We start from the raw sequence: 27443 nt of genomic DNA, 5'->3' as shown, positions 1-27443 counted from the left end.
GATAAGTTCTAATGCAAGAGTCAGAGTCCCCCTCCTTGGGGGGAGATGGGCAGTAATAGAAATCTGAAAAATAAATAAATAAATAAATACATACATACATAAATATTGTGCCAAATGAACACCTTGCAAAAAATATTGTTTCAAACCTGCCTCTCTAATTTGATCCTGACTGTATTATTTGCAAAAAAATAAAATAAAAATCTCATTCTCTTAAGCAGTCCTTTTAACATACTCTTTCATGAGTTCCATCTGTACCAGTTAACTCCAAACCATATTATTTGTAGAAATTATGTCCTCCACAATTGGCTACAGGCTTTTGCTGCCTATGAGCTGGTTAATCCAGCATTACTTTGAACAGAACAAGGCCAGTTTATGTGGCTTTCTGATTTTATTGTCCATTACCAAAAATTTATCAATAATTAGTTAAAAGACTTCCAAAAACCTCTGAAAGGAAGACTAAAGTCACAAGCCTGTGCAAACATTTGTGAGAGAAAACCTCACTGAAAAATGTTTTATATTTTAGATTTTTTGAAATGTCTCAGAAAAATCACTACTATCTGACAGGCAAATTGCAGTGCTCTAAACTGCTGCACAGCAATTGAAAAAAAACTAGGAAATTCAGTGCCTAACAATAGTTATTATTCTAGAGCTTATATTTGTTCTTTCCATCACAATACAGAGAGCAATTTCAAGTGGCTAATTTATTTTCTTTTAAATGTAATCATTTTCTTGCTGGGATCAAACAACACAAATTCATTTATTCTATTACTCATATTGAGTCCCTTGATAATTAAGCAATACTTCCTGAGCTTCATGTGGGCTATAATGCCAAGGAGTTAATTAAATGTAAACCTTATCTCCCAATTTTAAAATTTTAATTGCCCATACCCAATGGAACATTTCAGTCTTCCACTGATGGCATCACAGTCTACTGCCATGGAAATAGCTAATACTACAAACAACCTCACCTCTCTGGAAAACAGAGAAGACTGTGTAAAATGGAAATGACAGCTGGGATAAATCAATCTTCAGGTATAATAAACATTCATAACAGCTTACTTAAACACATATACACTACATGCAGGCATACACACATCAGTAATTCATACCAATCTGGGGGTCATTGTGGGACATGAAAGGCTCCTTTAAATGTCTATTTGTCTTCTCATATTCTCATATTCTAATTGCAACTTCTATTTAAACTCAGAATTTACTCTCAGCTTTTTAAGATGGGCCAACAACTGTTGCTACTCCAGTGTCATCACCATACATCTCAACTGACTTTCATTCTTTATTTGGCTAATGCTGCATATTTCATAATTATTTCATACCTCAAATATATATTGTGCCTTTCCACACAACCAGGGGTGTCAGCAACCTCAATATGATGGGTGAAACAGGATGATCAAAGTCCTGTCCTTTTTTCATGTGCATCACACAGACATAAAAAGGGGTGAGACTCTGATCACCAAATCGTGCCCACCACTTTGACATTGTTGACCCTCTATGGATGCCCTTGCACACAATATGCTAAGGTTAAATAATCATAGAATATGGAATAAATGGTTAGTATCAGATTAAAATTAGAAGATTTAGGTTTAAATTCCCATTTGTTCAGGAAGCTCTCAATATGATCTTAGCCTACTCAGCCTAACCTGAGACAGAATGGAGAACCATGCATGCTGCCTTTAGTTTCTTGAAGAAAACTTGGATAGCAATGTAATTTAGACAAACAAAAATGTAGAATTAAATAAGTGATGGATTTTCTGTGACAAACACACACATGCATATGTGTGTGTGTATATGCAAATACACACACACACACACACATATTCAAAAAGCTCTAATACAAATTTTAAAAATGCCTCTTTTAATTGGGCAACTGCTGAATTTCAAAATACTGTACAGGTAGTCTACTCCTTTTAGAAGTTGTTTTACTAACAACCTTCTAATCCTAGTTGTTCTGTTTCTTTTAAATATATTTCTCTATTTTTCTATAAAATCTAAGGAGGATTAAATAAATATTCTATGGCTGATTAAATATATTCTATGGCTAACTATCTATTACATGGCTGATTAAATTAAAAAATGTAAGGTGCAGACAAAGTTCAGGGATAGTACTTAACTGCTTTCTGTGATTGAACAACCTGCTATCTTGTGCCATTTTGAAAATGCAATTAATTTTTCCATTGTACAAACAAAAATTTAATACCTTTCACTGCTCAGGTGCCCGTTCTGCATCTGGATCCAAGTTGGATCCAAGGTAGACAGGTACATTAGCACTGATATCTGCAAGTTAGAAGCATTGTGCGGAAAACATGATATGGAATTTCTTCAAGATTTTCTGCTGTAATCAAATTCAAGAGGAGAAGAAAAAAAATAAACTGACCTTCAACTTCAGAAACAGATCTCAGTATCTTGGATAATAACTTCAACAATACAGGATGCTCAACATTTGCAAGTCTGAGAAAAATACACTAAATATGCCAAATTACTATACAGAATATGACTTCTAATTATAAGCCTTTAAAAAGCATGGACTAGAACTAAAATCAGCAATATTTTGAAGTATCATTCACATTTGTGTTCAAGGCAAAAGCCTGCACAGAATTCTGCACAACATATTTCTTGTATCACTGTCAAACAGACTTAATTAATAATCAAGAGAACAATAACTCAATGTTTTACTGAATGTTTACTAATGTGTTTAAGTCTGGATGGTGATCAGGTGATGGAAGGTGGCTTCAGGCATGTTAAACAATATGAAAGAAGGCACCACATTCTGGAGCAGTTTACAGAGACGAAGGGAAGGAGAAGTCTACACAGATCATGGGCAATGGAGAAATGTAGGCAGAGATAAAAACTATGCAGTTAAAAAGGCTCTTTTCTGTCAAAGCAATTTTCCAATTTTAGGAGATACAAATCTATAAATTAGATCTCTTTGAAATCCATAAGAGGAGTAGAAATAGAAATAACAAGGCCAAAGAAAGAACATTTTAAACAATTTTTTAAAGAGTTGTACATTAAAAAGAGTCATAGGTAAAAACAGGTCAGCAACAAAATAACTGCTTGTTCAAATTAAATTTGACAAAGAATTGGAAGGCATGGGGAGAACCTATTGAATATTCTGCTGGGTTCAGATAACCTGAGTTTTAATCTTTTAGGAAGCCTGAATGATAGATGAAAGTTAACAAATAGTAATATGTCTAGGTTTACCCACTAATTTTCAACAGTGAGCTCAAGAGATTTACATAACTGTCAGCTCAATTAGATGTAATGCTCATTATGTGGTTTGAATGTATGTGACTCCTTTCATTTTGAACAAATAGCAGAAGCAATGGAGGCTGAACCAAATCCAGATTGCAGCAAGGAGGGTTTTTTAATTCTTCAGACTGGTGCACTTCTAATCAGAAATAGGATCCTCAAGTTCACTATTTACAATGGAAGGAAAAATTATTTTGATGCCAATATGAGCCATTTTCCCACTACAAACAGCATAGGATTCCATCCCAAAGAGGCAGAGCATAAAGTCTTCAATTTCTCTAATGCCTCAGTCTTGATCTAGTTTATATCCTGCCCTTCCACTATTTGATTTAGAAAAAAAAACAGCGAAGAACATGACATCAGGTCTCGTCTGGCTCTAAATCTGGCCTTCTATTCACATTATAAGGACTCATTTGTTCTACAATATTCAGCAGAAAGGTATGTCACACAATTTACAAGCAGTTCTAAGAAAAGTCTCTGATTGTTAGATATAGAATCACCTACATCACCCAGAATTCTGAATTCAGTATTACAAGTTTTTGTTAAATCTAATTTAAAGAGAAAGATGGAAGATTGTATTTGTTTTTCCTAAGGTATATTAAGCTTTACTATTGCTTTATTTAGAAGAAATACACTAAACAATATTGCTTTAACAGAAGATGAGTAGAAATCTGATGTCTCCCAGCAGGACAGAGCATGTGTATGTGTGTGTGAGATAAAGGATTTGTGGTAAATGTTGAGCACATTTACTCAAAAGTAAATCTGAATGCAAATGTCAGATAATCTTGCATTCATTAATCAGAAAATAAGCCTCAATGAAATCAATGGGACTCACTTTGATGATAGGTAAGATTGCACTGTTAAGCACAATTATCATGATTCTGACCTAAGGAGGAACTTTGCTGAACAGAGGGTTTTTCTTTTCTCAGCTCTACTGTTTTGAACACTTACTTTTCCACCGATCAGCTTATTATGAACATTAACAGAATATACTAGATGGGATTCCTACACCTTCCCATGAAACTATCTGGGTATTTTGTCACATAGATATTTCTTCATCCCATTGTGTGTTCTGCTCCTAAATGGTGGTGAGCAGTATAGAGAGATTTGAATCCATTTGCTGCGGTGCTTTAAGACTTGCAGTGCTGGCATTTTTGCTGGATGCACAAATTCTGGAATGAAGTCATACTGGAATCATGGGCTGTGTTCACTTACTGAGTACTTACTTGGTTTGGTGTAAGCCATTCTGAGTGTTAATCAGAAATTCAATAATAAGAAAAATAAAACATAGCTTTGATTTTTGCCTCTGCAGAATATATGAACCCAGTCATTGTGTATGGTACACATTTGATTATATGCATATGCATCTACAGTTATCAGAGACCATGTTTAAAACAAACCATGGGTTAACATTATATGTGAATCTAGATATTAGGGGAGTGATGTTGTGTGTGTCTCCTTAATGCTTTAAGTTCTTTTGCTCCTGCTGTGCATAACTAATACTGCAACATTTCTGTGGGTATGTCATTTTTATTTGCAATTTATGCTTTCCCTTTCAGTGCTGAGTAGGCATAAAATATGGCAGCTGTTCCAGTAGTGTACCAGTAGCATAATGTGAATACAGCAATATTCCATAGTTACTCACACTTATCTGAGGTGTAAGTAGAGATACCTATGTCTGCAAACTTAGAAAGATGGAAAATCTCCCAATTTTAAGTCTGTTTCCAAGATGAAAAATTAAATTTTGAGGCTGGAAGACTGAGAAAGGGACTTTAATTGCCAAAGCAAATTTAATTGAAGGAAGACACCACATGGATCCTTATGAGAAATCCAGATGAAAATAATCAGAGTGACACAAGGCAGTAGAGTCTCACCTACTGGCCTGGTTGACACTAATGACAACTTAATTCTTCTGCCTGAAAAATGGAGGCTTTATGCAGATATTTATTTGATTTCATCAGAGAGAACATTTCAGAAAACCACCTTCCATTCAGGTTCATGTGATGCCCTATCTGTATCCAACTACTATTCATTCCCCCTTTCAATGCCGACTGCTGAATAAAGTAGCATAGATCTACATTTTATGCAATTTTGAGTTGTAAATCACTCTGTAACTTTTTTTTGTAAGTCAAGCAGAGGCTTTTAAGCACCATCCTAAATAAATAAAGATGGATATACAGCTTGGAAAAATATATACTTGAATCAGAGTACTGAAAGCATTCTTGGGTGACAAAAAAGCATAACACACCCAGCTGCTGTTCTGTGGAAGAGAGTACACCCTAAATTGTGCTCGAGAATCCTCTGAAACTTGCACGATATTTGCAACAAACACATAGCGGTAATCAGAGAAGAAAGTTTTCTTTGAGGGCAGGAAGATTGGAAAAAACAATTCTGTTTGTATGTCCCGGTATAGGTTATTGGTTGGCTGCAGAGAACCAGAAAGCAGGGTTAAAAATGTACAACATTTTATTAATTTAATATTATTTCTTGCATACAATAATTATGTGAATCTCAAGTGCTTCAGCACTGACACAAATGAAAGTTAGTTTATGATGAAGATAAAAAAGAGTCACTCTACAATACACTTTAGCTATTCTTTTATGTTCAGTTCTCTCTTCAGTTTAGTGATTACATCAAGAGGCAATCACAATTATTAAAAATAAATATTAAAGTTGCTGTTACTTTTGTGCTTAAAAGGCTAAACCTGGTTATAGACCTGGGCAGAGCATTGGCTGAACCTGTGAATTTGGGCTGTGCACAATTCAAAATGATTTGGCAGAAATGCTCCACAACTCAATGTGAGGGCACTGCAATCCTGGGAAAAGGTGTGTTTGGTTTTAAGGAGTGGCACCAAAGACATTTTCCTTTTCAAATTTGAAATGCTGCAAAGCCCTAATGCACAGCACCTCTGTGTATGTACCTGGTACAGAGTGTCAGCGAGATGACCTTGAGGGAAATAGGCAAGAACTGTTATAAAAGCAAAGAGGGCTGGAACATTCCTTAAGTCCTGGGAAACAAGATAGTATTCAGAAGAGTCGTAGGCAGGCTTTTCCCTCATTCAATGGGATATAAGAGAGAGGGGAGGTAAAGCAGAATCAGGTTTGCAAGATTCTGTTACTATAGTTTAGCTCAATAATGTAATGTATAGCTCTAATCTTCCCATAGAGCCTGTTTGCTGAACTTGTCTATCTCGAAGGGCTGACAGGTGTATAATACAGTTATGCAGAGGATTTATATGGTGCACTTCACAATGTATTTGTGTGAGTGAAATATTCTGCATCAACTATTTCTCTGGTGTTTCAAAGAATGCCAGGTTTTGTGCGCAGGCACAAATAACCCTGAAGCAGCAGTACTTGTACACACATATACAGAGCCAGTGATAACTTTTAAAGCAGCTTTACAAGTCTTCCAAAGGACATGGAAACTTTAATGATTTCACACTAACACAAGAACCCCTTTCAAATGATTTTCACAATCATAAAATGCAATATACTTTTATATATATTTGCCCCAAAGTTTCAACAAGCTTAAAGGACTAGGTGTGTAGCTTAAGCATATTTAAAAATAAATCTCCCCCAAATCAATAGATCTTATTTTTGTATAAAAAATCCTACACATACTTTCTGTTCTGGTGCTCCCATTTGATTCTACTACTTTGTGTAAAGATGAGATGAAAATCCTGAACTATCTGAAAATCTAAGACTAAATAAAAAAGCTTATTTACACAATCATTTAGAAATGTTTTTCATGTATGTTTCTTCATGCATTTCCTAAAGAGTGGCACATATTAGTATACAATATACTATATTACTATTTCTTACAACTAGTTCTTGCATCTCTTCATGTTAACACTATATACATGTTTAGATTTTTCTTTATCTATAGATGGAACTGTTTTTAACATAAAGGATTTTTTTTAATACTCAATGATTATAACAGTTTGGGATGTTACAGATGAGAACAAAGATATCCAATGGACAGTTCTATTTTCTTGCCAGTATTGCTTTTCCATTTCCACTTTACCATGGCACAATACCACCATCATAAGAAAAAGGAAACAACGTGTTCACAATCATTAATAAATCTGACAATTACTGGTCAGCCTACAGAAGTTTGTTTACATCAAGTGAAAATACCACAATTAGGTTTGGAAAGTAGGAAGCAAGTAATCATATTTAAGGGATTCAGCTGTTTCATTATTTACACAGCAAAATCTCCTTTAACTCAAATGTGGCTTGAAACTATCCTGACTATTTCATATTATCTTAGGTTTTCCTTAAGGGTATATTTCAAATGATTAGGATTGGTTTAAACCAGGTTTCCCCGAAGTGGTCAATATCAACCCTCAAGGACTGATGGGACTATCCATTATTGTTATTATTCGTAGTACTATTAGTTAAATTATTTTCATATAATAAATCTTTGGGGGTCGATGAAAGATGAAGGGGCAGATGAGCTGAAGAGTCTGGGGACCGCTGGTTCAAACATTTTTCTTTCAATGTAAAAGGAAGTCTCTGATTTATTTGCTTGGACTAGTTTTTGTATTTATTTAGGAAAAGCAGGGCCTCGTGTGCAATACTAACCTCACCAGATCAGTCATACAGGATCCCACCACGACGACTTCTGCAACTACCATGCTGAGAAAGTAACAAGGAACCACTGTAAGAAGCTCCTTTTCTCCTCAGCGCGACCCTTGACCCGCCTTCCCTCCACCAGCAGTCAGCACCACCCGCCTGTTACCGAACTTGTGGTGTGCCCAAACCCGCTTTACCAGCGGGGTCCTTCACGGGGCTGGTAGGCTACCCTTTAAAACGCCTGAGGATCATTTTGCAACGTTTTCACGCTAACTCGCGTCGACTTGTCCCCCAACCCACCGACGAGACCAACAGTCAGTACAGAATCTTGCTGTAACATCGTCCTCGCCATTCATAAAGCCGTATCCAGTCAGGCGCGCGGAGACCACCTATATCTCCATGGAAAGCCCACTTTCCTTTCCTCGGCTTTCTGGAGACGGCTCGCGGCGCACACGTAGCGTGCCAGGCTGAAGTGGGCGGGTCCACGCAGGCGCCCGCGGCGCGAGGGAGAGGCGAGCGGTCGGTGCAGTTTTGGGGTTTGTAAGCGCTACTTCTGGTCGTTCTGCAGGTGTCCTTAGTCTCGGTGGTGGTTGAGGGAGGCTGGCGGAAGCCAAGCCGTTTCCAGGCGGGCTGGGTCGCTACGTCGCCTGTTTTTCCCCATGCCTGTTCTTCCTTGCTGTGGGGCATAGTGTAGCAGTTCCTGCGGTGGAAATCGGAGCTTTCAGTCTTACATTACCATTTTTCATGTGATGGATGCAGTTCCCCCTCTCTCCCCCAAGCATTGATATTTGTGTTCTGTCCTTTGCTGAACAGTGTTCAGAATGATCGCTCTATTACCATTCGCGAAACACATCAAACCTAAAGGCTAACACTTGCAGGTGTTTATTGGTGTCGAGCCTTGTGTCTTTAATATTTGCTATAGGTAGAAGTGGATGGGGCAATTATTAGCAGAGACTTTGGGAGCCAGATTGCATCTCGCTTCATATTCGTCATGGAGAAAATCTATGTGGTCGCTAGGAGTCAAAAACGACTTCATGGCACATCCTATTCCCTTTAGAAGTTTGAGGGGCAAATGTAGCTCTCCCCCGTTTTTTCTCCCAGAACAACAGTTCTTGAGGTTGGTTGGGTTGAAGCGTGCTCCTTAACTTCAGGATCATCTCCAACCGGATCTCCCAGGACATGCTGCTCATGGTTTCCCAGTTCCACAGATGAGGGGGACTGAAGCCAAAAGGCACCTATATTGTGGAAGGGCCTCCCTTTAGAAGCTCAGTGATGGCCTCCTAGAAGGTAGACTAGACTCTTCCAGAGGATCTTTTGGGAGAGACTGTACACCACCTGGATTGGGATTTTATTAGCTAATTTATTAACTATATATATATATATATATATATATATATATATATATATATATATATATATATATTTCCCTTTGTACAGGAGCTCAAGGCAACATACATAGTGCTCCCCACAACAGCACCCCTGTGAGGTAGATTGGGCTGAGAGGAAATGATTGGCTCAAAGTTGTCCAGTGAGCTTCCATGGCTGAGGGTGGACTAGAACCATGGGTCTCCCTGCTCCTAGTCCAACACCACACTGGCTCTCTAATTTTTAGTATGAGAGGTTGTTTTGTGGATTTGGATCAATTTATATAAAGGTATTGGATGTATCTTTTACCATAGTCATTTTAACTGTGTTTTTATACTGTGACTTGTCATATTTCTAACAGATTTGGTGGCATATACATTTAATTAAATAAATAACCACCAACCCCCCAGTGAACTTTTATGGATGTGGATGGATTTGAATCTAGATTTCCATCTTCAGAGGCTATTTCATTGCCTCAGTTGTAATCTGCCATCTGTATACATTCAGTGTACATTCCGAAATACCACTGTCTTACATAGTTCTGGAGTGATATAATATATGCAAAATGTGCTTTCAGTACTTGAGAAATATATTTTCTGTGCAATATTTCTACCTAAGGGTAAAATCTAACTATCTTCAATGGAAGAGACATGGTTGGAGGAGAACAGATTCTTTCCTCCCCCTAAGTAAAATATCCCTTACTCAACTTCCCTTATAACCTACAGTTCAGAATTTTGAGGTGATCTCATCAAAATAATAACCAAGTTAGAGTTAGTTTTTCAGGATCAGCCAAGAACAAGTAGATGCTACCACGATCAGCCAACTTTCAAATCTCTTCTTGATTATTAGGATTCTTTTGGAGGATGTCTAAGGGTAGCATAGGGAGTGTCCTGATTACCAGGAAACACACTGAGACAATGACTTGGTCTCTAATATTTATTAGTAGTACTTAACAAGAATCCTAACAAACTGAGGAAGCGTGGGAAAACCCAGCCATATAAACCCCAAAGGTTAAGGCGGTCCCGATCTGTGTCTCTTTGAATGGCTGAACAGTTCCTCAGTGCTACGCATGCGCTTGACAGTCTGGGTGGGAGCCCCCTGCTCGCCATCCTTACTCATGACAGGGAGGATGGGATGGAAGGAGCCAGAGTCCCCATATAATCTTGGATAGTGTGCTGTCTTTGTTAGTTTTCATATAGCTGTGAAAGAGTTCTGAAAATAAACATACAAAACACAGAGTTACAGGGTAAACTTGCTATTACAAGTTTATTATTATTATTATTTGATTATACATCAGTATTAAAAAGGGATCTTTAACAATGCATGAGTCAACTTTAGCAATAGGTTGATTTGGCATAAAGGAGTTTTTTTTATGAAAGGTATGTTCAAGGACACCGGGTCCTGGGGGCCTCACATGAAAATCATTTATCACAGTATGTGTCTGTTTTAAAAGAGTGGGATATGAAATGTTCTTCAATAAATGATCGCCAACAACTATCTACTTAACCTTCCTTTCCTGAATTTTCCCCATTTTTGTAATTTTATTTGGATAATTAGAATAAACACAGCATAACCCATTTCAAATACAGTATGACTTTCCATAATTTAAGCTTTTTTTTTTTTGGCCAAGTGTAAAAATGGGCAAAATCAAGCCATTCTAAATATGCTGGTGATTGCTGATGCTGGTTTCATTGTAAGATAAATTAGAAGAGCACTGTTTAAAGTCTAGCACTGAATTTTTATTTTATTTAGCATATTTTTATGGTGTGGTCAACTTGCAATATACTGAACCATCCATATACTGTTTTCTGCCAAGCATTTGATCCTCTTTTGGTAGGCAGCAAAACTGGAAGGTTTATCAAGCTAATAACGAATTGTGTTCATATTTGAAGATCACAAGTTGCATTGTCCATCAGAATTAACTAATGGACAAATTGAGCAAACCATGTGTAAGAATGTGTATTTTAAAGAGACCATATAGGGTATAGTTAAGTAAATGCTTGCCCAAATTTCTCTCTCTCTGTCTTCCTAGATGGCTTTGCTCCTCCTTGCTTCCGTAAATTTTCTGCTTTTTTTCCTCTCTTTACTTTAGGTTTTTTGCTTTTATCTTTTTTCATCTGTGTCTATTTGTGAGGTGTTTTGAATTCTTAAAATGTAAAGATAATATAGAAATGGAACTGGTCTTTTTTTTACTTTCACTTATTTTCTTTGCAGGGTTGAATATAACTTGCAAATAACATGTCTCCTGAAGTTGCCTTAAACAGAATTTCTCCATCACTTTCTCCTTTGATCTCCAATGTGGTCAGAAATGGAAAAGTGGGATTGGATGCAACTAACTGTTTAAGGATTACTGATCTGAAATCTGGGTAAGCTGTCTTGTAATAAATTCAAATTATGTTCCTGTGATGATATTCCCAAGGATGATTTTCAAATACCTTTATATAAACACTTTTAATGTTTCCCATTTATTTGAAGAAAAAAAAGAAGCTCTTACTGATCTATTTTTCATATCTCTAAAGCAGCCTTTCTCAACCTTTTGACCCTGGAGGAACCCTTGAAATATTTTTCAGGCCTCGGGGAACCCCTGCACATTCAGGCTCAAATACAGGCCAAAAGTTACAGAATTACTATATTCGTTTCATGTGTAGGCCTGTATATAGGCATAACAGTGTTCTTAAACTAAAAATAAAGAATGAAACTTTAATGTGAAGTTGCCCAAATTTGAAATATTTTTTTTAAATAAAGCATGATCTTCCAGGGAACCCCTAGTGACTTCTTACAGAACACTTGGGTTCCATGGAATCCTGGTTGAGAAACCCTGCTCTAAAGATTTCCTGGTTTGTGCAGAACACTTAAGAGTAAGATTTGATTGCTTGATTGATTTATGGTGGTGATGAAATTTGAAATTAGTTTTCATCAGTCATTCCAAGTATTTTATTTTCACAAGTGAGCCCAAAGTGTTGAGCATATTGTCTCAGTATAATGTTCTCATTTCTTACTAGGATAAAGTAGGAATTATTTTAGGTGACTAGTTGTTTTAATATTGGGTGAATATTTTCCCAAAGCTTGGTCTTCTTGCTTGCCTGTCTGCCTGCTGGTGTATACAGCAAACCATCTGTATGGCATCTGTATACCATCTGCACAACAATAACCTTTGAAGTATGTTGAGCTGAGAGAGAATGACAAGCCCAAGGTTACCCAGTGAGCTTCCATGGCTGAGGGGAAGCTTGAATCTGATCTCCCTAGTGCTGATCCATTGCCTTATTCTATATACTATATCATGCTAAAACTGATTTGTGTAGACCTCTGCAGTTGCTCTGATTCGGTCATATTCCACATGTCATGTGTTACTTAATGACTTATATTGCACTCTCAGTCTGTGATTAGCATGGTTTTGAATATGCCTTATCTGAGTAAGAATTGATAAACTGATTAAAACCTCATATGCTTGCTTTGGCATATACAGTAGCTAGAGCAAAATGGAGTCTATTTAACCAAGGTGATACCAGGCACAAAGAACAATGGGATTGAGTCCCAAAATTGAGATTATGTTCTTAGATACTCATGGTCCACATAATACATAATCTTGATGTTTTATTTAAGTGGGAATTCATAATACTAACATGAGAAGTAAAATTATTTATTTTTAGATTTCGTAAGTATGGTTATGGAGTATGGTTTGTGGAGTATGGTTAATAGCACTTCTCAAAAAAAAAAAGTTGGGAGAGTTTCTGTTATTAGGTATTCCTGCCTAAAAATATTCCTGTGCTGTTTAGTAATACCTGTCATCTGCTCAGTTCTATAGTTGGTGGAAAGGCTGAAAGGCCATTTGGCAGTTACATGGTCAATGGCTTAAGAAAATGGTAGAAAGGCACATCTGATAAGTATTCCTTCCTGAATAAGTAGAGCACCTTTCAGCTATGGCTTCTGCTGTCTTCCCGTAGCTATTTGTACAAAGGAGAAGAAACTGAATTGTTAGGTGCCACTGACAAAAGGCTCATCTGGTGCTTTCAGTCACTAGGACTGAAAATTTCACATCTGCCTTCCTTCATCCAAAGTAGATAAGAGAAATGTTGGTGGTATTCTTGGTTTGGGTCATGGCTAAGACTTTCCAGAGAATTTACAAGGCCCATATATTTTGTTTTGACAAAGAAATGCTCAAATGTCAGTGGGGTCAGATATGGAATGAAAACAAGCAGGTCTTCCCCTTTGTGATGTGGCATAGAAAAAGTGCCACATTTAGTCTCTTGATTCGATAGGATTGGGAAAGACCTCAGTGTGTAATCTTAGACAGCAGTTTTCAGTCAATCTTGACAATAATGATTAAATGAATAGTCTTATTTGGTATAAGGCAGTTTCCTATAGTCAACCCAAGTTGACTGATAATGCTCATAGTGTAAATAAGGAGCACAGTATATGTAAAATTGATAAATTCATAAAAAAACAAAAATTAAAAGTATTAACTTAAATCAAGAAAGTAGGCCAATATCCAGGAAAAATAAACATCTCAATATTAAATTATAGGCAGGATTTCTAAAAATGAGCAAAGAAGGAACCTGGCATACTTTTTAAGTCTAGGTTCCGTTATTGAAAGAGTACTTTTATGGATAATGACCCAGTAGGGTTTATAACTGCAGCAGGACACTGAACAAGTTCTCTTCTAGAGAATCTCTGCAGATAGAAGTAGTTTTTTAGACATCTACAGTATACTGCTTAGGACTTTAACAGTAGAGACCCTCCACTTTGAACTGCCTTGGAAATGAGCAGTCAACTTGCGTGCCCATAATTGATATAATAAGCAAATTGTAAGTTGCTCATCAAAAGCAGCCCCTTCTTGTATTATAATTGCATGGGCTAAAGCTAAGGTTGGGAGTGGGCTTATTATATTGAACTGAAATGAACTGAAAACTAACAAATAATGTTGTCAGGCTCCTGTCAAGAAATTTTGTTCTGCAAAACTGTTTCTCCTTTTGGGGTAAATAAGGTTTAAAATTACAATACTTCCAGTACTCTTTGGATGCTATCATAGTAAAAACATGCAAGAGGCAGTTTTTATATGCTGTATATGATCAAGGAAGGCATAGATAAATACTTTTACATATCACATACATCTTGGCATAAGCTTGCTAAAATTACCTCATTATTATTATTATTATTATTATTTCCTTATTCTTGGCATTTTTTGTAGCTCCTTGCAGGTATTTTGGTAATTTTTCTGGAGTGGGTCTTTTGTTGTTGTTCAGATAATAGCCATTTTTCAAATCTGTGGAGCTTCCTCAAACAGAAATAATTGGGCAAAATGCAATTGCGTATGCTGTCAGCTTTCACTTTAGCATAGTAAAATATTTTAGAAAGCAGACTCTAACAGCCTAGAAAAATACTTTGTGCTGCTTTTAAGATTGCTGTTATTATTAAATAACTGTTTTATTATAATGTCAGATATATCCTTTTCCCTTCGATTCTGAGCAGCAGACTAAAAGGAAATGCTATATTTGCAAAATCTGAAACAGTTCTTGTATTCAGTAGTCTTCTTAGATTCATATAGACAGCCAGTGTGGCATAGTGGTTAAGGTGTTGCGATAGGAGTGGGGAAACTCAGGTTCTAGTCCTTTAGACACAGAGGCCAGCTGGGCCACCTTGGGCCAGTCACTCCCTCTCAGCCCTAATCAGTGTCAGACTCTGCGACAAGTTGGCTGAACAACAAAACCCCTTGTCACAACATACGTGTTGTGTGTTCCTGTGTGAACTAGGCAAGAGCGTGTGTACCCTGTTCCTGTGTGAACTAGGCAAGAGCGTGTGTACCCTGCAACCAAGCGGTACAAATGCTAACAACAACTTGGATTTATGTCACATGCTATGAAACTTGTACAGGAAAAACGAAATATCATTAATAATATTTGTCATTGTTAGGATGGATGTTAGAATTCATCAGTGTGTGGCCTAAAGCAAGAAAAATTGATGTAAAATCTGATGTCTTCATAAATTTGAGTGCATAGTAGAAATAATTTTGTTGAGGAAAATCTAAATGTGAAATTTCCTATTTAGTAGTACAGTGTAAGTTTCTAGTACTGTGATTGTTCCCTGAAGTGGTAGGCTATTTACTCTTTGATTTGGATTCTGTATTCACTGCCAGATCTCCCCAACCATTCACTAGTTGGAAACACACAGTGGCTGCATAGCACTAAGCAAGACATTGGCCATGGTCAGAGCATTCTGGCATTGATTTTAGGTCTTCCCTTTTAATAGTTCTCAAGAGAGAATCCTCAGAGTGGTCTCTTATAAAAATGAACTTTGTTCAATAAGAGAAAAATAGTATATAGGATTGCAGTCTCAGTGACCAGTGGAAGGGCATAGGCTAATCAAGGCTAACTTGGATTATATAGAGGTTTCTTCTGTGTAGTATAAAAGCAGAAAAATTTATGTGAGTGCATTTTTAAATTTCTGTTTTTAAATTTTTAAATTTCTATTTTATTTCTTCTAATTTAACTAATATAAGAATTAACTCTAAACTCTAACTCTATATTCAGCAATGCTCTGTTGTTGTTGTTGTTTTTAAATATTTATATAAATCAACAGTTCTAATTCCATGTTATTCCTCAGGGTATAGGTGGTTCCCAAAAGACTACATGGGCCTATCACAGTGTATGTGCTACAGAAAATTAGAGGCTTTTATGAGGGTCATTAACAAACACAACAAGTGATCTAGATGGTTAACAGTTAAAATATTTTATTATTTTTAAAAATGAGTCCAAATGAAAGCTTATTATCACCAATATTTTATCTGTAAAAGGTATTACTATTTACAAAAAACAAAAATGTATGACAAATCTATATTTAGACTTCCAAGAAACTTTTACTTGCCTGTTTTGTGAGTTAGTTCAAGATCAAAGACAAAACAAACCTGTGTACCAACTTTACAAAGTAATCAGACTCATTTCAGACAATCTACGTGCTGCTATTGTTGTAGAATCTGAAATAATAGAATAACAACAACGATGACAAATGTAATAATAAATGAAAATATATACACTGTTGTAGAATGTGAAATAAATAAAAATATATGCAGTCGTTTACAAACAGTATTTGCAATTTGTTGGGTTATGCAGAGCATTTGAAATAGATGCTTTGTGAGGTTAATGAACAAAGCATTCTTCCTCAAGCATTAAACCAGCTGCATCCTCTGGAATGGTCAGCATGGCTTTTCCAAACACTATCTCAAACTATGCGTTTTTGAGTGTGCTTGCATTGACAGTCCCACCGGAGGTTTTGACTGTGCATATACTACAGATGGGGAAACCTTTTGAAGCAGCTGTAATTGCAGCTGCTTGAATATTTTTGAGAAGATGGGCTCATCCTAATTTATTTTGCTTTGCACAGCCTGCCAATTTGTACCCCACCTTTTCATCCCTAATGCTAACAGACCAAAACAAGTAAAATATATAATTGTAGAAAATACTTAAAAACACAATAAAGTACATAATGTACAGTAGTTATTTTATGTAGCTAAAATATGTGAGTAGCACCTAAAATTATAATAAAAACTCAGTTTAGTATTTTTTTTTTTTAACTGTAGCTGCACATCATTAACTCTTGGGCCCAGCTGTGATCGATTTAAGTTGCATATTCCATATGCTGGAGAAACACTAAAATGTAAGTACTTAATACCTTAAAACAATCTGTGGACCTTCATTGGCTCTTTGATTCTGTAGGTAAACTAATAGTTTCTGGCACATAGGTCTTTCTTGCTTTTTCTCATCTGTAGAACACTTTTCTGCTTTTTCTCATTTGTTGAACACATTCCTTTTAGAGGGTTGCCTGATGTCTGTTTTATTTTCCCATCAAGTGAACATCTTTTTATTTACTTAATTTTTACAGTGTTAGTAATTTTTTTAGTTGTAGTTGCTGCTGCTGCTATTATTATTATTATTATTATTATTATTATTATTTCTTTTAACACTTGTATTCAAGTAGTGATCATTAATTAATTTATATTCACTGCATGCAGGGGTCCAGCCAGCCTTAGGCTAAGGCCAAGTAGACACCTCCCTAGGACGCAAATGCCGTGGCCAAGTTTGTGACTGTAGCAGATTATTCATTATGGTTAAAACAAACAAACAAACAGATAAAAAGATTGTAAAGAATTTAAATGATTTCTGTAAGCAGAGTGAACAGGCAGATAAACTGCAAATGTGTTTCTGTAATCAAGTGTAGAGTGAGAAAGTTGGGTAAATAATCCTGATTTCATATATATGCTGATGGGGTTTCAGTTGATGGTGGCTAATTAGGAAAGAGATTTTGAGGTTGTTGCTCAACGAAAATATATCAAATGGTATTCACACAACTCATAATTAGAATGTGACAGCAGCCAATTTAGACAGCTTTAAAAAGGGAATTAAGTAGGAAACCAAACAATTTAAACAGCTGGGCTTCAGCAATTTTGCTGGGGACCAGAGATCAAATGAGGGAAGGAAGGAGCTTCAAGGCCAGTTCTTTACCTCTGTTATCTGTTTGAGATAAATTAGAACTTACTCTTGTTCTTCCATTTTTACTGTCAGTTCTGCTTTGCTGCAGCAGTAGCAATTGAGGATTGAAAAAAAAATCTTGACTTTCTGGCTGGGTCCATACTCATGCTAAGTTGTTAACATGTGATTTGTTTATATTTCATTTTAACTTAGCACACGATGTGAACACAAAAATTCATTCAGTAAGGCATGGTTAAGCAAGCCATAGCTTAACATGATATGTGAATCCAGTCTCTGCTTGAGTGAGGGATGTCATTATGTGGGAGGGAATTGACTTGGAACACATGTCCCAAGGTCCTAGGCAAATCAGCCTTCATTCTATTAGCTCAACAATTAAAGGTCTGCACTGGTATGCTGCTGCTTCCTGCATAGTCTTTAGGCTCTGTTTGTTTCAGAAATAACTCTTTGTGTGTTTATGTACATTAGCAAGAGCAGGACACGTGATACTGCCGTAGTCTCCCCACTCCACTGCTACTCCAGAGCAGCTGTACCTTCTGTTTAGCCCCACTGAAGAATCTAAGGGAAATCGTCATCGTATTTGTTTTTATGAAGATGTTTGTATATGTCGTTTCCATTCCAACAGTGATGTTTTTATACAGTGGCAAGTATCATTGCTTCTGTGGAACAGTCATTTGATAAAAGTTCATCACTTATATTCATGGACATGCATCAGCCTAATAATAAAACTCAGAAAATTTTATTAAGACAGTAGGAGAAAACAAGTGGGAAGTGGATAGTGAATCACCCGTAAACTACAATCATAACTCATTAAATCAGTGGTGGAGGCATCTAATGTAGCATGGCATCTTACATGTGTAATAGAATTTGGTTTTGTGGGTTACCACTATTAGAGTTTGTTCTGTTGCTTATATATGATGTATTATATTTTGTAGAGATTTTTGCAGCTGTTAATTGTGCTAGTCAGATGTTTCATATAGAAAATAAATTGAGAAATCAATAAAATGGAAGTACAGCTTTAATTTTTATATATATACACCATACTGATGTTTGTAAAGGACCAAATGTACTGAAGGAGTTAGTGTTCATGAATTATGGCCTATGCAAGATAGCTGGATACTGTAGGTAGCTTATCTAGAAAGAACATAGTATTTCTCTAATTCAGACTTCAGATTTAATATAAAATCACAATATACTTATGCCACATTAGTAGGTTATCCATTATCTACTAATCCATCCATCAAAGAAAATTTCATAAATGTTAACAAAATAAAGCTAACAAGTCAAAACAAGCCAAATCCTATATTAATAGGAAGGGCATCCTTGAGATCAAGACGGCAGCCATCAGTGACTTCCTTGGGCCTCATATATGAACCATTTTTAAATCCAGTATTTACTTTATAGAAGACAGTTTAGAGTCTTCCTGTTTCCCACTTATTGGTAGGATCTGCTCTGGACCAATTGGGCAACGTTCTGGGGTATCAAATTTTTTGTATGCTATGAAATATTTTGTACCAAGAGATATAAATAAGAACATATTATACTAATATAAATTGGTAAACTATATTTGCCACAGAGTTTACAGCTGTTTTTATCTGTATTAATGTAGATATTGAGAATACATAAAAGGGAATATTGTCTAGTCCTATGACCTAGATTTGGATATCTCAGTTGTTTAAACTCATTTCTTTAGTTTGCATTTTTATAATGGCTAAAGGTTTGTTTGTTTTTAAAATACAACATTTTACAGTACTATCAGATATAGCATGTGCTATATAGTTTATCGCCTATATATTTAACTATTAGCTACATAATATTTAAAAGTATGGTCTTTCAAACAACAGCTGAAACACTTAAATCTGGTGTGAAAATATATTAGAATGTCTGCCATAAAACAAGCATTTTTTTTTTGGTAGATGGCTAGCACAAGATCTTCAAATTTCTTGAGATTTCAGTGTTTTCACCTGAAATCTTGGGAGAAGAGAACCCCAAAAGCTTGGAAACCTTGCAAGATTTCATATCTTACTTTCTTTTTCTTCTGAAAAGGTTACCACCCCCTGTGCAATAGAAAGGAGTTGAGGATGATTTAATGTTCCATTTTCATTATACAATTGCAAGTCAAATCAAGCACCCAAGAATTATTTGAATATTTTAATAATTTAACCGTAGTATGTAAAGCCACCCAGAGTTATTTAGTGATTGTAGTGACCTACAAACAAATAAATTAATAAATCTTTGAGGAACATGCTTTAGGGCATGATTCTACTCCTATATTTCTATATTCTTTGGAGAGTATGTCTAAATGTTTTGAAAGGAACATACTTCAGAGAAAGCAGATAGGATGGGCATTATACCTCATCTTTTCTACCTTCCATGGTGAATAACTTATTGAAGTTTTAAATTGAATTCCAGTTTAAATCTCAAGGAATTGTTGATCAGATTGCTGAATGTGCATGAGTCACAAGGTGGCACAACAGTTGAGCTGGCAAGCTGCTATTCCAAAGTAGTTGAGATGGCAAGGCAATTCTCAAAACACACACACACACACACGATGATACAAATGCAAGTCAAATCAAGCATACAAGAACTATTTGAATATTTTAATAATATTTGGTACATTTAAAACTATAAAGATCGTGAAATCTCAATTTCCAATTGAGGTGAAGGGATGGATGTCTAGAATTCTGTCTCTCGGTTAAGTCAGAGTATATCACTTGCAGTGACATTGTTATGCTAATGAGGCAAATCTTGTCATTTGCATCATTTTGTGTTATTTGTTCATTGATATAAACTATGTCATTTGCATAATGACAATGTAAACTTCATGTATTCAATGTTTATTGCCCTTATGAGACTTTTCTATATTCGTTCAGCTTAATTTAAAACAAGAAAATTGCAAATAATATGATCGAAACAAGAGCTTGGTTAATACAGGAGAAAGCAGAACCATTGTTCATCCATATCATTGTCTGGGTGACATATTGTAAATTGTTGGCTAATCTACATCTCAGAATGAAGCTAAAATAGAAAATTCTAATATGGTGGCATAATTTGCAACATTCTTTAGAGCTATGGCTTTATGAATATACAAATTCGTATTATATACCCCAGAAAAATATTACATATGGCAAGTTCTAGGTAGAAACAATATAGATTGAAAGCTGTGCACAAGCAGAAATAGTATAGTTCCTAATTAATAGTGAAGAAGGCACTTAGAGGAAAATGTCTGTTAATCGGCAAAAGAGTTTCATAATGGCCATAGGTGAAACAGTCATTGAAAGACAGCTGTGTACAGGAACTTCAGACATCCTGTTTCTTGATGTATGGCTGTTATCTTTTAAGAACAGATTTAATTTAATGAAGGAAGGCCACAGAAATGTTGCAATAAGAAAATGTGCCCATGGTTTGGTTCTAAGCAGGAGGGCATGCTTCCTTTGTGGGTACTACTACATCCTCTTTTTAAGAGAACAGTTTTTTTTGCAGATTATCAATTGTAGCAGCTGTCATGCTGCAAATTCAGGTAAGGTATTTTAGAGCATTAATCATTGGCATTTTGAAGGCATAGCTGTACAGTCAGTCATTTACTTGTAATATTTAGATATTGTCGCTTCTGGGAGCAGTAGATGAAACATTAATTTTTTTGTGATGAAGCTAGTATTTTTTTTCCAGAATATGAAGCAAGGGCTTGAAGACTTATCAACGTGGGTGTTCTGCGAGGGGTTACAATGCAAAACTAGTTGGAGACAAATCAGGAATGAATGGCTGGGTTATTTGAGTGTATTGGTTCCTGGATGAGGAGTGATTGCCTAGCTCCTGAATAAACCATTGGTTACACCCATAGAGCCTAGATTTACATATTCTGCAAAGCCAAAATTAAAAAAAAAATGTTTGGAACAATGCATTGATTCAGAGCATAAGTAGTACAGTTTTACCTTCTGGACCAACAGCTGTTTCCAAATAAATTTTCAAAGGCAGACCTGTGTTCTTAATCTTGTGAATAAACAGGTGTTTCTTACTAAATTGTATCATAGTTTCGTCAGTATGAACTTCATTTTTAAGAGTCCCCTAACATAATTGATTTTAAACAATCGAGGAAGAGTTCTAGATTGAATGATGACTGATTTTTTATAAGGTGTTGAAATTTTCTTTTTCAAAGTGACTTGATTTTAGCAGTACAAGTAGTCCTTGACTTATGACCATTTAACAAGTGTTCTAAGTTACAACGTCACTGGGAAAAGTGACTTACAACCAGGGCCGCGATTAGTGTCTGTGTCACCTGGAGCAAACATGGATTCTGGGCCCCCCGATGGGTTGGTGAGGGAGGTGTTAGCAAGTTTTATTATTCTATTATTGTCCTGACAGGCAGGAACCTCGCCGAGACGAGGAATAGGTCTCTAGTGTTTTATTACTGCTACAGTAGACAGAAAATCCTAACAAACTGAAGAAGCGTGAGAAAACCCATGTAAATAAACCCCAAAAGTCAAGGCGGGTCTGTTCTGTGTCTCTTTGAATGACAGCTCAAATTCTCTTTACTACACATGCGTTTTCCCCACTGGATAGGGGCCCCCTCCTGCTCACCATCAGTGCTCATGACAATTATACATTAAATTAATAAAACATTTAGTATACAAATACTATTTTGTCATTTTGGCGCCCCGCTTGCCCCCCTAGTTGCGGCCATGCTTACAACCAGTTCTTGCACTTATGACTGCTGCAGCATCCCCACGGTCACCTGATCAAAATTTGGGCACTTGGCAACCAGCATGTACTTTATTTACTACAGTTGCAGCATCCTAGGGTCATGTGATCACCATTTGTGACCTTCCCAAGGGGCTTTTAACAAGCAAAGTCAATGGGGGAAGCTGGATTCACTTATCAACTGCAGCAAAAAAGATTGTAAAATTGGGTGCGACTCACTTAGTGATGGAAGTCAAGGACTACCTGTAGAAGAACAAGCCACAATAAGCCTTAGGCATACAGTACATGCTTCCCATCTTGTAGTATGGCATTGTTGTGAGTTCAGAAGCTTTTGCCTGCTAGTTTATATTAGCTGTAGTTTAACATTTGTCCAAACTGTGATTAATATTATTCATGGCTTCTTGAAACAAAGCAAGTACAGAAGCCAAGACTGGAGAAGGGGAAAGCGCTCACCAAGTTAGTGCTATCTTCAAAGCCAATGTTTGACTTCTTTGACGATAAATTATTTTTCTTATTTGTTTGCTTATTTTAAGGGGATATAATTTTTAATGCTCACTATCCTGAGTTGCCACCTGACTTTATCTTTGGAGAGGATGCTGAATTTTTACCTGATCCTTCTGCCTTGCATGTGAGTATATTCTGCAGTCATTTATTATTATGCTTTACTTTTAAACTGTGACCCTACAAGCTCTGGAATAAGTGTGTCAACCTAACTGCATGTATTTTGTTAGATGACATGCAAAGCTTACCTGTTCCATTAGGGATTTGGTGGCGGGAGTAAATTATTTACTGCTCAAATTTGTTAGTTAGATGTATTATGTATTTTAACTGTATTTTGCCATCTTACCAGTTGGTATTTAGTTGTTAATCACCCTGAGATTTTTGTTTTACTGGAAAATAAACAAGATTGGATACTCAGAAACTGTTGCTAACCTTAAAAGAGTTTTGTCTTTCATTATTACTGAGTGCATGAACATTATCTTACACTATATTTGTTTTATATGTAATTTTACATCTATTATTTTATTTATTTTATTTACTACCTTTATATGACCGCCATCTCACATAAGCAGCTCTGGGCGACTAACACAATACAAATGTTGTGTACAGTACAGTAACAGGATATGATAAATAACACTTATAAAACAAAAGAAAAATGGCAACCAAGGATAACCCAGTCAACAAAAAATTCCTTTAACTCACAGGTTCAAACCTCTCCCAACCCCCATTCCCAAAAGAGAAGCCAGATCTTAAGGACTTAGCAAAAGGTCAGAAAGTCTAAGGCTAATCTAATCTCAGGAGGAATGGTGTTACAGAAAGCAGACATTGCTACAGAAATAGCACACTTCCTGGGTCCTGCCAGATGACACTCTTTAATCAATGGTATGGGTGGAGACAATCGGAGAAAAGCAGTTCTTTAACCTGGCCTCATGCCATGAAGGGTGTGCAGCCAGATTACTTGAATTGCACATGAAAACATGTTGGTAGCCGGTGCAGCTCACACAGCAAAGATGTAACATGGGTATACTAAGGTATGCCCATAATTGCTCTTGCTGCTGCATTCTGGACTAATTGCAGCTTCTGGATGTTCTTCAAGGGCATTTTCAGGTAGAGCATATTGTAGTAGCCTAGTTGGGAGGTGATCAGTGCATGGGTGGCCATGCACAGTGCCACCTGATCCAGAAATGGCCATAATTGGTACACAGTGGAATTGTGCAAAAGCCCCCCTGGACATGGCTGCCACCTGTTCCTTGAACAGGAGTCATGAGTCCAGGAGAACCCCCCAAATGTGCACCGGTTCTGTCTAAGGCAGTGCAGCCCCATCCAGAACTAAAGACAGAAGATCACCAGATCCAGGAGGCCCTCAACTCAGAACCACTTTGTCTTGCATGAGTTGAAGTGAAGCCTGTTCTTCCCCATCCAGACCCCCACATTCTCCAGACACAGAGAGAACCTCCACAGCATCACTTGGCTGGCTTGGGTCAGAGATCTATGACTGATTATAATCTGCATACTGATGATATCTCACCTTGTGGTGTCATATGACCTCACCCAGGGGCTTCATGTGGATGTTAAAGAGGAGTGGAGTGTCAAACCCTGAGGAACCTCACAAAACAAGGGGTGTGGGCTCAACCTCTCCTCCCCTATCAACACTAACTGAGGAAGAAAGGAGAACCAGCACAAGATTGTGCCCCCAACTCCTAACCCAAAAGTCACTGAGAGATCAAGGAGACCCTATACAGATGTACTACCTCCATCCTGCTGCCACCAGAAATCATCAGTCAGTGCTGTTTCAATCCCATGCTAAGGCCAACTCAGCTGAAAGGGGTCCAAATATTCTGCTTCCTCCAGGGTTCTCTGAAGTTGCAGTACAATTTTTTCTCAACAACCTTCCCTAAAAGGAGAAAGTTGGATAGAGGATGAAAATTGTCCAAAAAGGTGGAGTCCATTTATGCTTTCTTGAGGGTTATTTGTGTTGGTGATGACCTTGTTCACTGCAACACTACTTGCCACGCAATAAGTATGCTTTCTAGAGTTGCTTTCTTTTATATTGTATGTATCTTCCGTTAGCAAAAGTGTGTGATCAGATCTGCAGTCAGAAAGGGATCTGAAAGAGCTTGCCCTTCCCTGAATGTTCAGTTTAATTTTAAAAAGTGAGATCCTTAGGTCTTTCACTTTTGGAGATGTATATAAAACATACAAATAATTTTTTACTCAGTTGTTGACTATAAATTAAACCTGATCTTGCAATTTCTGCTTTAGAACATTAGTGGATAATGAATGCACCAGATAAATCAATATATTTGAGAGACCATCAGTCATAATCATGAATTGTATCTAATGAATGCAACTATGCTTCATAGCACTGTTTAAAAAAAAAATGAATATTAAAACAACAGTTTCTAAAAATCTGTATAGATATGTTCATGGTCATGAGATGCAACATTTCATGTTTAAAAATTATTAGATATATTTAATCAAATTATAATAAAAAATGAGAGGCAATGAACAAATCAGCAAAGATAATAGTTTATCAGTTAAAAATGCATGGGCAAATGAAGTGTCTTGGCCTGATGCAAAAAATATAATGTATTAGTCACACTTAACTAGAGAAAGAATTCCAGAGCTGAAGCACCATCACAAAAAAGATCCTCTAATTTTGCATGTATTTAATAAATTTGTTCTATTAATATACTCACAGTGGGGGGACTTCATATTAGAGGTATTTACTCAAGCAATATAGTATTTAATTGTTATATATTCTACAAAGAAACATGGTCAGAATAAATTTACAATTGCACTTTAACATAGTTTTCTTTCTTACAGATATTTCACAATTTCAGTTTAGTTAGGAGGCAATAATTCACTGATCTTCAACCACACTTTGCATACAAGTCAATACTATTTCTATATACGCTTTCTGTAATTTACGAACAATAAATTTGTGGCACTCTGTCCTTTAGTTTCAAACTACTGGGATGTACCTTTTCAAGAGAGAAAGAAATGCCTGTAAATTTGGCTGATTAGTGGGTGTCATTTAAGAATAATCTAATTTTCCAGCCTGTTTTAACTTAAAATGTCTGTTTGGAACAGAAATACAATTCTTATGCAGGAGCTGTTTAACATTAACAGTGTGAATATGGATGTGTAGCAGTATAAATCAAAATATTACTTTGATTGAGGCATTTTGTAATTGGAAAAGAATTGGAGGAATATTTATTACAAGAGATGACTTCCTTGTTATTACTTTGAAAGTATGTTTATTCAGAGGTAAATTTTCCGTTCAGTAGTAGTAACTTTTAGGTAAGCATAGTTAGTTTTGGAAAAGTATGTATCAGTTTATGAAAGTAGATACTGCAATACCAGCAAACTAGTGGTTCTATATAATTCATCAAGGTCATTTAAATAGCATTTTTTTAATGTTGAAGAATGTACAGTAGAGACTCAGTTCTGTTTTTACATATTGGATAGGGTAACTATGGAATTGTGAAAAGGAATAGCCAGTATTGATTTCAAGTTATTATTTATTGATGCAGCTGCTTGCAAATAATATCTGTAGCTTTCATACTTCATATTTTTAGGGACATATTGATCCTGATTTGCTGTCCCACAGATGCTAATTAAATGCTCCCATAGTCACAGGGGATATTACTTTACAGTAATTTGATTTTCACTTTCTCCAGCATTTCCTGATGCTGCCTCTTGCCCTGTTATGGAAACTGTCCTAACCTTCTGGAACAGGGAGAAGAGGATTTATAGTAAATCATATTTTTTTCTTTCAAGGGGAACATCTAGTTTGTGGAATTCTGCTCTCTGCAAATTTGCAGCCAACCCCTAAGATATTTTATGTGTATGCCTTAAAATGTCAATAAACCTTGACCCTTGTGCACTGGACACAATGGAAAGAAATAGAGATAATTGAATGTAGCTGAAAATGTTAGTGATGACTAAAGTTAATTTTTTGTTTTGTGTTTTGGTGTGTAGTAGTGCTTCATAATATTTAAATAAAACCTTTATAGCCCAAGCTCATAAATGAATTACTTTTTATTTTGCTGGCATACTGAAGTTATATCTTTTTTGTGATCAGTAAAGATAAACTCTGCTTTAAATTTAATATTAGTCACTCTAAAGGGCTTGATATCTTGTATTTCTTGACATTTATTTTCCTTGACAATTACTGCACTTAATTCTTCCTCCTAAAAATATGAAAGTACACTAACTGAAGATCTTGCTGTTTTCTGTAGTGTAGCCAGGAAAAACAGTAGCAAGCTGTCTTCTTCAAAGTCACGTTTCTGGAAGATATTCCAGCAGCCTGGATGCTTAAGCACATTCTTAAGAAAAACAAGTTCCATTTAATTAAGGAACTATTTGCTTATTCTCTTATTGACAGGTCTAAATTGCTTCTTATTCTGACTTCTCAGTTGTAGAAACTTGTCATACCACATGCATAGTGTGAGAGTATAGAAATATTATCCTAATAGCTCAGGCTATAAGCGGTTGAATAAATAAAAGCATTTGAGCCAAAATTGAGATGAGCGTCCATGCACTAAATTTGGCTGTC

The 27443-nt window shown here is 36.3% G+C and overlaps 2 protein-coding genes across 2 annotated transcripts in view; one reads left to right on the top strand and one right to left on the bottom strand.

The window, feature by feature from the left end:
- The window catches only part of RBKS (ribokinase), a 58878-nt gene extending 50892 nt beyond the window's left edge, over positions 1–7986 (bottom strand). Inside the window, exon 1 of the mRNA XM_063304630.1 lies at positions 7848–7986. Coding sequence (XP_063160700.1) covers positions 7848–7900 — 53 coding nt within the window. The 5' untranslated portion in view covers positions 7901–7986. The remainder of the gene's footprint in view (positions 1–7847) is intronic.
- A 297-nt stretch (positions 7987–8283) lies between these two features.
- Positions 8284–27443, top strand: part of BABAM2 (BRISC and BRCA1 A complex member 2) — a 200740-nt gene continuing 181580 nt past the window's right edge. The window contains exons 1-4 of the mRNA XM_063304618.1: positions 8284–8374; positions 11418–11569; positions 16777–16853; positions 22915–23009. Coding sequence (XP_063160688.1) covers positions 11442–11569; positions 16777–16853; positions 22915–23009 — 300 coding nt within the window. The 5' untranslated portion in view covers positions 8284–8374; positions 11418–11441. The remainder of the gene's footprint in view (positions 8375–11417; positions 11570–16776; positions 16854–22914; positions 23010–27443) is intronic.

Source organism: Candoia aspera, chromosome 1 (genome assembly GCF_035149785.1).
Source record: "Candoia aspera isolate rCanAsp1 chromosome 1, rCanAsp1.hap2, whole genome shotgun sequence".
Classification (NCBI taxonomy): Eukaryota; Metazoa; Chordata; class Lepidosauria; order Squamata; family Boidae; genus Candoia; species Candoia aspera.
The sequence above is the reverse complement of the archived record's forward strand: the minus strand, read 5'-3'. Positions and strand labels throughout refer to the sequence as shown.